Raw genomic sequence first — 13,225 nt, 5'->3', positions numbered from 1 at the left:
GCGGTGATCATCGATAGCCATAGGTAGATGTTACTAGGTAATAAATAACACGTAGACGTGTTATGACTGTGGTAAGCTAGGAACCCTTCAAACGTTGTAGGCTATAAAATCAGACTACACGCACATATATATAAATAAATATATATATGGCTATTCATTATGTAAGTCCTTTCGTTATAATAGCCGAAGGGATAGTTACTTAATCTAGTCTAGTTTTAAGATCTTTTCTTTCAATTAGATTTGCGTTTTTGTCTTTATTTACTAACCCAAGGGAAATGGAATAATGCAGGTTTTCATGGAATGAACGTATTTAATAAAGGAGTGCTTCACATAGCACTTTCTATGCGTTATTTCTATATAAATACGTATATGGAGCGATTACTAAACTTTTCAATATTTATAGTATAAAGTTACGACTCAGTTTGCCGGGCTACGAGTAGACTTACTTATTTATTTTGAGCGTGTATGCATCATCTTTAGTATGTTATGGTCATCCTTGGCAAAAACGAGCTATGTTGTAGCAGCTGCGGCGATCGTAGTTCTGGGTACCCTCTCTAGCTGGATTGCCGTACTAATACACATAAGTACATAGTATTTACAAAATGTTCAACTGCAGACGTTGTTAGTCGTGGGAATTGTCCTTGCATATATTTGATGCCATCAACATGAAGAACATTAACCAGAAGTTTCAGTGAATGAGTAACCTAATCTGAAATCGCTCATATTCATTTATAAGTAGCAGATAACTTAACATTGATAAACACCTGTACAGATGGTACTCTCTATAGCCATTTGCCGAATTGAAAGTGTGCACGTATTTTTATTTTACACTCAGCACTTCACGTTCGATCTGTTACATGTATCTAGAAGAAGACAGGAATGAGTGTGTAGTGAACGATCTATCTTCTACTATATATAGATGATGTATAAGATATCCAAGGAATGTTTTTGTAAACAAATCAAAAATTGTTCGTCTGCTTCTAAGTTATCGATTTGCTAGAATTTCAAAAGCCTGTTTTCGCGCCCGTCCCGCTACAGTTGTGCAGGTTGACAGTTTAATGCGTTTGCCATTGTCAGTTATGCGGAAAGGGCGTTGTAAGTACTGCCCATTGCGGGAAGTGGGATAAGTCAAAGACCCAATCGCCGATCGTGTGAATTGCTATAAGTTCGATTGTAATGCATACCACGTTCATTACGAAGCCACAGCGTACCTGTCAGCCAGATGAGCAGAAGTAATAGAATGATAGTTCTGAGGATAACCAGTTTAAAGTTGATAACAAAGCTACTTTGCCAATACCGGGGATTTCTGTTGAACGAATGCGCGACTTATCTAGTATAGTTAAAGTAGCACTGGTACATTTTGATACAGACAGTCGCGTTGTACAACTAAACAACATATCTACATGCGTACTTAAAAACTAGATGGATGCCTCTTAAAGAGTTAGATCATCTATGTGTATAGGTAAATGTATCTGAATTATAGATGGACATGAAGAATACCATATCTGCCGTAGGGATACCAGAGTGTTCGTAGATAACGGCATTTGGCGGAGTGGCAACTGGAAGCATGAACGCAAACGATGAAGAAATTGCGACTGGCATCATCAGCTTGAGCGGATGAATACGCAGACTGGACGCCTGAAAATTAGAAACTAGTTTAAATTAACGAAGAGAAGATATACGTTACAGTGGTGGTCGATAAATTACGTGTCACCTCTGTTACTTGTACCTCACCTTTGTGGATGTAGTGGTCATAAGTGTTTTCCTATCTATACGCATAAAAAAATAGAAACTATATCAGCCTGTCCAGAGAAATATCGACAATTATTCAGCCAAGATTGAATATTCCTTTATATTTCAAAAATCTTAAAGTCATTATGCACCATTTACCTTCTACCATTTCTCTGATAATACCATAATTCCATCACTATAGGATTTATAGGGCAAAACCTGTGACAATTTACATTCCTCCATTGAAACTAAATCAACACCATTAAGATAGTTCTGCGGAGAGCAGAAAAGATGATAGCCTGGTAGCAAAGGATCTGGGCTACAGCCGGGGGGGATGCATTAAAGCTTCTCGCTCATTTTTGCCGGGCAGCTGAAGATGTATGTGGTGGAACATTGCTAAGGTCGCTTTTTCTGTTCACTAATTCGATTTTTTAAACGGTTTGTTTTAATTCTGTGAATTTAATCCTGAAACAGCCGTCTGGCCAGCCGGCAGCAACTTAAAATGCACGATTCCTTTACAATTCTACCAAACACTTTTCTGACCTTTTCTGGCTCAGTTTGGGTTTTACCACAGATCGCAGAGCAGATTTTGTTTCGTTTTTTTTTTTATCTGCACTTTACTTTAGCACATAATCCAATTTTTCGTCCTCCCAACTCAATTAGTTTAAAAAATGACTCGATTTTTTATGCTTCTAAAAAGAGTAAACTCTGCCTCAAATAATTTAAAACTGCTTCGTAATCGATCTTTAGTCTGTTGGCGATATCATGGCTATTTGCAACTTTTTCCATAATTTAATTAATTTTTCCGTAATTCGTCGGCCATTACGAGAAGCGCATCGAAATTTTGAAAATCGAAGGGCCATTTCTTCCGATAAAGCATCCTTACCATAGAGGGAACATTTTTTTTATTGGCCTGAGCCGCTTTTGTCTAATAATAAAGTTGTAGAATAAAGCAATTATTTACAGGCGTTTCACAAAATTTCAAGTCAAAATATAGGGTTTGTTATTGCCAAATGTCAACTTCCAAATGAGACTGACGCTGACCCAACGGGACTTTTATCACCTGCGACTTGAGGCCTTAAAGCCATCTTGGTCAATACATTTTCGACAAACCAATATAGTAGTCTGTGTTTAAACAGCATTTACAAAGTTTTGTTCAAAAGATGTAGGCACTCATGTATTTTTAACATGAAATTTTCTTCTATTCTGTACCTTTTATATTGTACAGTGTATACTTTGTCTTTTCTTTGTGACTTCTTATTATGCACTATGAAGTGTTCATATCGTCAGCGTGCATTCGGCAAGTCTGGTCTCGCCTCATTCTGACCCGAGTTCCTACATGTCTGATTGTGGGCCAGAAGAAAACCGAGAAAGATCCTTTTTTGCTACCACGATGCAGCGGCGTAAGTTCATAGAACCTACACATTATATAGCACAGTTATTAATCATCAGATCAATATCCAGTTTTGGGGCACGGAACATTACCAGGCAAAATAGGCTAAATTGGCTATTGGCTGATTTGGAAACCAACTACTAAATTACTGACTTTTAGCACCAGAGAACGCGGTAGCATTACATTTGGGTTTATGTTGATTCATCTCACTTGACCCGTTCTCACCTGTCTATCTAGCGAGTCTATCTTCGTGCTTTTGTATAAAACACAAGTTGTTTAAGGCTTAAATAAATAAGTCTCTAGTTTATTTTGTTGGGTATTACACAAAATTGTGACTGTTGTTTTATGTGATATACAAATGCGTAGTTTTATATATGCAGTTTACCTATCAACTGCTCTTTTTAACATCATTCAGACAAGTTTTACAAGTACAAATAGCATCCACCAAAGATCTCCGCCAAAGGTAGATGAACTAAAATATTCATAGACTGTACCCCAGTACGTGACAGAATATCATAGCATTTCCAATTGCCATAAAAATAGCTGTAGTAAGGCAATTTTCTAGTAATATATAGGACAGTTAGCTTAGGACCAGTTCGAGTAATGTCAACAAGTTAAAGCGTCGATTTTGTAGGAACGCACAAAATAACCTTATCTAGTACCATTTTCGTTTTTGTTCTATTTCAAAGTAGAAAACCTTTGTAAATCAGGCGGAATGTTCCAGATCCAAAAATTATACAGCGTTTATAATAAGTACACATCTAGGCAAAAGTGAATTGTTCATAGTTTTAGTCTAGCCATAGTTTCCTTTACTAATTGGCTGGCTTTGAACCTGAATATCCCTTTCAAGGTAAAGAAAATCGAAAAAAAAACCGGTAGGAATAGCATTCGTTCTAATTTCGTATCTAATTTATTTTTCTCACACATTCACTGCAAGGAACGAACTGCCTGCAAACGATCAGACATAATTAAAAAAAAAAATCGAAAACGTTCTCCAAATAAAGCAAATGGGCCGAGTGTCTAAACAGAACAAATCCCAATATGCCGGTTAATAACAAACCAGCCATTAAAAACGCTGCTGATATTGCCCTAATCCTGACTCCATTAGCTTCAATATACTATTTACGATACGCGTGTTCAAAAACACTGGATATGTTAAGTGGGATTCTCTCATAATGATGTAGCTGGTGAAAAGTAGCAGCAAAACTACTTTTAGGCTTTTTTCTTTTTGACAAATAGGTGTAATGTAGAGGCAATATAAAAATAATAACAACATCGTCTTCAAAAGAGTTTAATATAACGTTTCACGAAGTAGACAGGTTTTTCGTTAGGATCTATCTCTTTTCATGTTTCGAAGTATACCTTAAAATGCGTAATGTCTTACACTATTTGAAGCGGCTTTGCTTTCATTTAGTATTACAATAATATTCAGAGCATCAGCCAACGGGTTTAGGAAGTAGCGGTAACGAAATATATCAAAGTACTAGTTATTCAACTTCGTCGACATATCTGCATACTACGTAATAAAAATACTGCATGGACACTAAAAAGGTAAAAGGTAAGAAGCCGGTGTAAGCTACAGAAACACTGAAACCCTTTTTGCTCTTTAGTTTCTCTAATTATGGACGCTTTTAGTGGGAGGTTTTCGATTTCTTTGTGTTTATTTTGATCAGCAGATCGATATTTCGTGATAGTCGGGGTCTTGTTCGACGGGCCTACCGCCAATCATTGGTCTTAGTTTGTCAGACACTAGCTTTCTAACCGTATACGTAATTACAGGTTGAACGTACCTATTTTTGCAGGGAAATTCGGTGTATGAGCAGGCATAGCTCGTAAGGCATATAAATGTTCTGGACGCGGACATGCAGAACCAACTACTAATTCTAGGAACTAATATGACCACGCTTCGAAGTCATGTTAAGTGTGTGTGGACAGCGGATAACGCACGATCTTCATTCCGTAACATAATCCTCTCTTGCTGTCGCACCTCAATTGTTGACATAGGCAAGTACTAAATATGAACTAAGTCACGATTGTACGACTGAATACATGCACACAGCTTACTGTAGCAAATTCCTCCCCTCATCGAAAGTTCGTCCTAATTAGAAAATAACGATGCAGAGCCGTTTCTTTAGACAAGGAAACAATCACTGGTCGCCGTTAGTTTATTTCATAATTGTTATACGGCAATAGCTGCTACCGTGTTTGTCACAGTGTTGACCAAGTAGAGCTTCGGAGTTGACCGCTCATCCCTATCTACCCATTCAACCATTGCAATTGCTCTTAACGTTATTGGATAGCCAACACTTTAATCAGGCACGTAACGACACTGTTTCTAACAACGACTTTGTAGACGAGATTGAGTGTATTTCATTTAAGCGGGCCTGAAAGCGGAGGGCGTCTCAATGTAAAGTTCCATAGGTGGATGCAGTCTTACCAAATAAGCTGTAATAGGCAGTAGCAGCGATGCCGTCGCCGAATTTGAGCAGAGTTCGGTGATGAAAGCTGTTCCTACTGTGAGTATTACCACAAGAACAAACGGCGGAAGTCCCTCCAGCTGAGCGATACTTTGTCCCAGCAAACGAGAAAGGCCGGATTTCTGTCAGAACAACATTAATCGTACTTATGTATGTGTGCCCATCAATAACACAAACATTTATGGACAGAGCGTTAACGCTCCGGATAGATTTATATGGCGCGGTTCATATCTCGATGTAGTACAAACTGTTTGTTTTATTTTTGTTGTACAAAGTTTTTTTTTATAACTGAATTTTTTTTTACGTTCAAGTGTAAATATCATCTCGTTCAGCCTCAGCTTTTCCGTACACAATGTTGTCTCGTTAGTGAAAGTCTATCCATAGAAAATTACATACCTTAAAGATAAAATGAATAACATTTTCGTTTTATATATTAGAATACCAACCTCTGCTGCAGAGGCCATCGAAAAACTAGCACCCATTAGCAATAGCACGCCCCATGGAATGTATCCCTGAATAAATTTCCAGTCGAGGAGAGCGGGCCCGGTGAAGTGGTTACGAGGATCGGATGGGATGAGGAACATCAGAACGGTAATACCGATTGCAGGCGTAGCGTCCTTGATTATGCTGGGCCATACGAAGGAGAAAAGATCATTGACGTAGAAATAAAAGTTGATGAGCTGATTAGGTTACGTTAGCAGACTCAAGAAAACTCTCGTAAACATTCGTATCAAATTGAGAGCAGGGTGTCTACTCCGTATTTCATTATAACCTAGCTTTCTTTACCAGCGTCCCAGTAGTTCGCTGATTGTTTACGTATTCAATGGTTAAGTGGGGCCCACAGTCGGGAGGCTACGACGTTTTCACCTATCGATAAACAGTTTGTCGTACATCTAGTACATGTTCGTAGTTGATTTGGGTTTTATACCGGCATTCATAATACACTAGATATGCTCTCGCCGTACCGGTATATAATGTACTCAGTAATACTACGTGTCCGTGAAGTGTCGCTGTGTTACCATGGCACCCTTGTGCAACACGCTCTATAGTCAGGTTGTACGAACAGTATCCTAATGTCGTTGTCTCCGCAGGTACAATTGATGGAGCATCAGTGAAGGAACTAGTCACTTTCGGAATTCAATGAAGATGACATAAGTCTTCCCTCTAGAGTAGCATATTTCAGAATAAAGCTGGGCCAACTTGTATGTACTCTGTACACCCGTATGTGCATGAATATTATCACTCTATGAGAAGGAACTTAATTGGACAAACTTTTCCTAGCATTTGCTGAATGGTGGAGGTGCACACATTTCAGGTTGTTACACGTACACACAACGACTGAACCTCGATAGTGCGAATGTCTTCTTTATTTTACTGTCCTTAGCTTAACAGAATCATATCACAAAAAAACAATATGAACCATCTGGTGTTTAGAGCAAATGCTCAAAAAGTAAAAAATGCAGGATCAATGGGTGACGACACAGCTGAGCCGCATGATTTCTGTAAATCCGGCTATAGTATTTAAGCTACAGAATCTGTTTTTATTAGATCAACACGTACATCGAGCAACGTATTGAAGATTCCCGTGTGCCGATCCGACGGTTTTACCGACTAGGTGCTACGGCAGAGCCCACAAACTTATTTTGTGATTTATGTAACACCTCACAAAAATTAGCACTCCGTTCCGCAAGAACCACTGACCGCTGTAAATAGAAGTTTATTAAACTAGAAAAAAAAAAAAAAAAAAAAAAAAAGCTATTCGGTAGCAGTTGACCGAAATCGCTCTAAAAAAACAACTGTTTTCTAGCTATTCAGCTGGCAACTGTTTGCGAAATTTGTTTTCGAGCCACACTGATTTCACCAATGAGAATTTCGGGTTTTAAACAAACGAGCCAGCCGGCAAGTCTGGCTTTCTTTCACTAAACAAAACATAAGAATTGCGAACGCCGAATGTGTTGTGCGACCCTCAGATAATAGTTCGGCTGACCTTTGTAGGTAGCAACCGACGCTTATTAGATAAGCGTGCACGTAACGCTACGTACAAATAGGCTTTGCCACTAATGAATAACAGACGTGGTTTGTTCACTTCGATTACTGTTACGACGTTCGTCTGTCAGGCCTCGTCGTTGATCTTTATATTCACTTGCCAAAATGAGCATTGCTAAACTATCCGGTGCCACTTCGCGGCTGGCTCTATTTGACGAGATCGCTGTACTCTTGGCCAAATGTTCTCTTAAATGCCCATCTGATACGATGACAAGTTCGTAATAACTTATGAATGATTATAACTAATAAGAAGCTATTGCTTGAATGACAACTGTTTCTTGAGGCGTTCATCTGGTTATTTTTTTTTTTTGCTTCGATTATTGATTGTCATCCGTGAATCTATAATAACAGTAGCTGAAGCTGATGGTATCGCCCGCTGTTCCCAATATGTGCGGGACATGTATCTCGAAGACTTGCATTATCGAATATTGTCAAATGCACGCACGAGCTCACCCTGTCAGTTCACTGCTTAGCTACTATGCAGTGTATGGAATCAATGATTCTTTTGTCCCCCTTCGATATCTACAGCTGTGAGGGTCGACCAACACATAGCACGATGCCTCCGAGGTCATTGTGTCTTGGCAACAAGGGTAATTTCGTCATCATCTAAATAGTATACCCATTCTTCTCTATATAGAATCGCCCTATATGAGCCTTTAAATAAACACCTGTGAACGCATCCTGCCGCGCGAATTTGTATGCACCGCTAGAGGCACTGTGGCGTCCGTACGGATTCGTTATCTACGCTTGTTAACGTAACGCAGTGTATAATTGCAGTTCAAACAGTTGTAGATCACGGCTATCGGCGGTATTATCATATCGTCGATGTATAGCAGCGTTAAACTTTTTAAAATTGACGCTTGCACGGCTTATTGCTTTCACTACATCGTTCCGGCGTACGCATATGAATCATTGTGCCGATGGCAACACTATGCACGAACAAATCTTTTGGGATTTCAATAAAGATCATTAGATCGATGAATATCTTTTATGGCGCAAACTTCATCAGCTTCATTTGAGAAGATAGTCATGTGTTCGTATGGTATGGCACGTTTCTGAAAACCGACCTAATAATGCCTTCAGTTTCACGCCAGGTCGCGTTAGAAGATTAAAGTGATTCTCATGGTATTTTTTTTTTGTGTACCGAAAGCCTTACCGCCAGTAAGTTAAGAGGCAGAATTTTAATACAGAGTATTTCGCTGTGAAAAACCATTGAAGTGGCAGAATATAGCCACTGATCGATGCTATAGAGTATAAAAGACAAGATTATGCTGTTAGTGCAAATCCTTGATATCATTTGGGATTCTTGCGCAGTAAAAAGGAAGGGCTACGTCGCGCTAGTGGGTATCGAGCGACTCCTATAGTATACGCACCCGTTGACGTCTATGGCTTTGCGGTTCACTTCGACTTATGGTTATTACTGTTGTTCTAGGTAGCATTTGTTTATTGCCGCTGTTAAAGCATCTGTCGGATCTGATTCGGACTATACCCTTAGGGAGTTCTCCGTGGAACGGTGCACGCATGAGGAAATGTGTGGGACCCCGTTTCGTTTTGCCGAGCGGATCAGACAGAAGAAATCATTACAATTCGCTGCTTTAACGTATTTGACATAAGGGCTGGTAAATTTTTTCTCTGCTATCGCGTACCGATAAATCCGTTCTGGATTTTATTGATTTTAATAATTACCGGAAAGGTAAGATGCAACGGCTAATTCGTTTTGACTAACTGATAAATGTGCGGACCAACATCGGTACGGACCTACCGGAGCATTCTGCGTTAAGGTTGTGACTCGTCCTATACACTCGGACGTGGACATTGTGCGTTTGAAGAATGTGAAAAGGAATTGTATAGCTTTTCACCTGGCCTTTAATTCATTTATCGGTGTGCCTATCTGTCTGATGCGGCTTCACCTGGAAGTCCATCGTATGCGCGGACTGTTGCGCTTTTAAAAAAAAGTATATTCATGAACTCATGGCTAGTTTCGCAGGCCAATTTTTAGGAAATCATACTGAAATTGATCCATTTGTTAGAAGCCAAGAAAGTTCACTAAATATCCTAGCAAATCATTTGCAATCATATAGTTGAACTCGATCGGTAGAATAACTCCATTCCATTCATTTTAACAAATCCTTTCCTACAGCATTGAGCAATTCCTTTTAGAAAGCTGATTACTATATTGTCACACTGGCTTATCTTAAGATCGCAGCATGGTACGCTACGCTAGATTGGCAAGCCTGACAACGTTGTTCATACCGTCTTGGTGAATTAGCTGCCACATCACCGTTGTGGTACCCATCTTGGATTTGGTAGTGTAATTACACATCCCAGATCTCTTTCGGACCCCAAATTTCGAGAGAAGCCCGAGCCTTTATGTAAGCCTTCGTGTTTGTTGCTTAATGGGATGACCGGAGTAGCTTTTCTCACTTCGTCTGCTCAAGGATCTATGGAAAACTTATGGTTTCCGGGAGAGGTTGAATTTGTGGGATTTGTTGGCTGGCAAGTATATTCCATTTGGATCTGTTAACTCGTATAAAAATAATAAGTACAGTCTAAAAGTTGTTTCGGTTCGTAAAAAAAAAACCTCTGCAAGTCTCCTCTGTCAAAAATCTTTCATTGAGTATTTTTGCTAAGATACTTTTGCGGCAACGTATCGAGCTGGCTCACTTTAACGTTCTCACAACTGTCTGCACAGCGTGGTCTGAAGCTGTTCATGAAGTTCACTTGAATAAAGTTATCAGTAGCTACTTAATCGTCCAGTAGGTCGTTGTGAGTTCACTTGCCCGAGTAATAACTTTTCTTTGGGTTCCAGGTACCATTTGGCTACTCCGAATTTCATCGAGTCGACTTTCTGGGACAATATTACTTTCTGGGAAAGTAATATTGTTAGACTGACATAATTTGGTGATTAAAAAACGTCTGCAAAAGGCAGCTATTATCAAAAGGCCTAATGGATTTACATATGAATTTAGAATAAAAAAGCAGTAAATCGATCGAAAGCTTAATTGTTCCTGCAGGAACGTATCGTCCTACAAATAGCTTGCGTAGCCACGTAGACTATTTCCTTACAATGGTCAATTAAAATCGTAATTCTTTGAGGCTACATCGGCAATTTGGGACGGAACCACGTTGAATAGCTTTAATCGTAATATTGGTCTTCGTAAAATTGATGACTTCCATTATCTTTAATAAAAGAATATACATTTAAGAAAGGTTAAGGTATTTGAGACGAAGTACACCCTACGGATCCCTGCAGTGGAAAACAAAAATCATTATTTAACACTAATAGGTAATCCTACATTTTCATACCATCCTTACTCTCAATGCGTTTTCTAACTATCGAACGCTGCAATAAGCAGCCATTAACAACTAGTAACAAAACTGTCGAAGGTTCTGCAGAAATAAGACACAGCTTTTAGGATCGGTTTAACGTCGATACCGCTCATAAGGTTGCCTAAACAGTACGCTGAACAGCCACTTTTACTAGAATTAATAAAAAGTAATTTCTATGAATCACTTCAAAGCTGAAGTATCTATCATGTCCTCTTCAAAGCTGCATTAACATTGAACACGTTAATTAATGAAAAGTGATAATCCGGTGGAAATGCAAGCCCTTCAGTGAACACTCTATCTTTGACATTGGCAACAATAGCTATCATCCTATACTAATATGTATAATAAGGTATCTTAACAAACAAACCTGGGCGGTATGGCTTGCTGAGGAAAAATTGCAACGATCATCAGCGCAAGTCAAGTTATACTGCTTAGATGTCAAAAGCGTTCTTGCCCTAAACAATCATGGAATAATTGAGCTTTGACCGATGCAACTGATGATCAGAACTCCGGTAGGTACAACTTTCTAAGATAAACATTTGTGTAAACAACTGAATTCATTTAAACATCATTATTTGCTAGCCAGATATTTGCAGTAGGATCATTTTATGTTTTTCATTTCATGGAAACCGGCACACATCGGAATGGGTTTCATAGAGCATACATTAAGACGTTTTACTACGGTGCGCCTCCATAGTTTTTTTAAAGTGATCAGTAGTTTATACGTAGAGAGCAACAACTATACGAAACTGGCATACGACTGAAGGGCTAAACTTGAAGCTTTGCTTACCCTGAAAGCCATTCTTTGGAAATATAAACGTCCTCGCAGTGTCTATTTTATAACGAATAGGTGATAAGACAGCGAAAATGTCATATAGTATCTCAATTGTAGCTTATTGCATAGGTAGTAACGACCTTCGTTACATATAACCACTTTCCCTTAAACTCACTGCTTTTATCGATGACGCACGCACGCACGCACGCATGCATGCATGCGTGCGTGCGTGCGTTCATCTTCTATTAGAAGGGACTCTTTATATTAGAAAAGAGTCTTTGAGGCAAAACCGGACAGCTACCATAAGAAAGTGAGTGCTCGAAAAATGAGCTATAACCTATAATGGTCCGATATTCTTGCGTATGACGAACACCCATCGAGATTATATAGTCTTTTGTTGCTTGAAATGAATGGCCTACGTTTCAAAGTATTTCAAAAAAAAAAAACAAAACTTTCAATAACTTGTGGTCCGCGAGGGCTCGAAAAATGGAACAACATTTGATTGTTTCAACTTGCAACGTACAAATTAGCAATCGATCTTAAAGCGAATATTTGCCACCAATTAAATAGTTTAGATAAACCTCCACAGTTAGTATTTCCTAGTCATCATTCGCACATTTGTGCACTTTGATAATATTGGACCAAAAAAATATTCTCTCAGTTATTAGGCCTGGCATGTTTGAACAGGATGTCAATACAAAAACCATCCAAAATCAAAGAAGTGATTGTTGAAAATTGACTGCGTGGTTCAAACCCAGATTCGAAGCCGCGATGGGAGCGAATGTCGGCCACGTTTTACAAACCCTCCGGTAAGGGACGTTACTGTTGGCACGTGGGGCTCTGCTATGCAAATAGTTGTGCATATCTGGGTGCGGCTTATGAATAAGTAATATCCAGTTTGTTTCAGTTTATCCCGAAGGCATCGTGTGCCACTTGTAAGTACTAAAAGGCGGCTCGCCAAATTTAAAAATGGCATCTTACACGAAGGGAGCATACTTCGACCCCGTAAGGTGTTTCTACAAAAATCAGGGAAGAAACGAATGACCTCTCTAGATAGATAGATCTCAAGTCAAGAAAGCCATAATTCACCGTTAACGTATTAAAAAATATTTGATCAAAATAAGAAACTAGTTTGGCAAGGTTTCATATACGGCGTACATATAATGCGGGAATAAGCGCGGCCTGTAACAAAAAAGTCCTGATAGATACCATTGTCAAAAGACAATCATCAATTTGTATAGCTACACATTGCAAAGACCGCTTTGCAAGGCTTTGAGAAGGTCCTGATGTATGATTTGGATCTTGCGCCAACAAATTTTTTTCCCATTATTGACATATAAGACAAATTTTTCAATGTGAGGACAAAAAGGGGCGTGCTGCAGAGGCTGTTGGACTCGTACGCGTTGGTTCGGAAAGGTGCCAGTTCGCTGGCATGCGGGCTACCTCAGAACCGGCTGGTTGCGGGTGGAGTCG

At 39.2% G+C, this 13,225-nt stretch overlaps 1 protein-coding gene across 6 annotated transcripts in view; it reads right to left on the bottom strand.

The window, feature by feature from the left end:
- Positions 1 to 421: 421 nt before the first annotated feature.
- Positions 422 to 13,225, bottom strand: part of LOC111270142 (Na(+)/citrate cotransporter) — a 34,088-nt gene continuing 21,284 nt past the window's right edge. For 4 of the 6 annotated variants that reach the window (XM_022850206.2, XM_022850203.2, XM_086972377.1 and 1 more), the window contains 4 exons: positions 6,048 to 6,228; positions 5,562 to 5,723; positions 1,501 to 1,638; positions 422 to 1,211 (listed from right to left, as the gene is read on the bottom strand). In XM_022850206.2, coding sequence (XP_022705941.1) covers positions 1,074 to 1,211; positions 1,501 to 1,638; positions 5,562 to 5,723; positions 6,048 to 6,228 — 619 coding nt within the window. In that variant the 3' untranslated portion in view covers positions 422 to 1,073. The remainder of the gene's footprint in view (positions 1,212 to 1,500; positions 1,639 to 5,561; positions 5,724 to 6,047; positions 6,229 to 13,225) is intronic. The other 2 variants (XR_015314873.1, XM_086972376.1) reach the window with 2 other exon arrangements.

This window comes from Varroa jacobsoni, unplaced genomic scaffold, assembly GCF_002532875.2.
Source record: "Varroa jacobsoni isolate VJ856 unplaced genomic scaffold, vjacob_1.0 scaffold_1449, whole genome shotgun sequence".
NCBI classification, from domain to species: Eukaryota; Metazoa; Arthropoda; class Arachnida; order Mesostigmata; family Varroidae; genus Varroa; species Varroa jacobsoni.
Note: the sequence above shows the minus strand (reverse complement) of the source record. Positions and strands in the feature narration are given on the sequence as shown.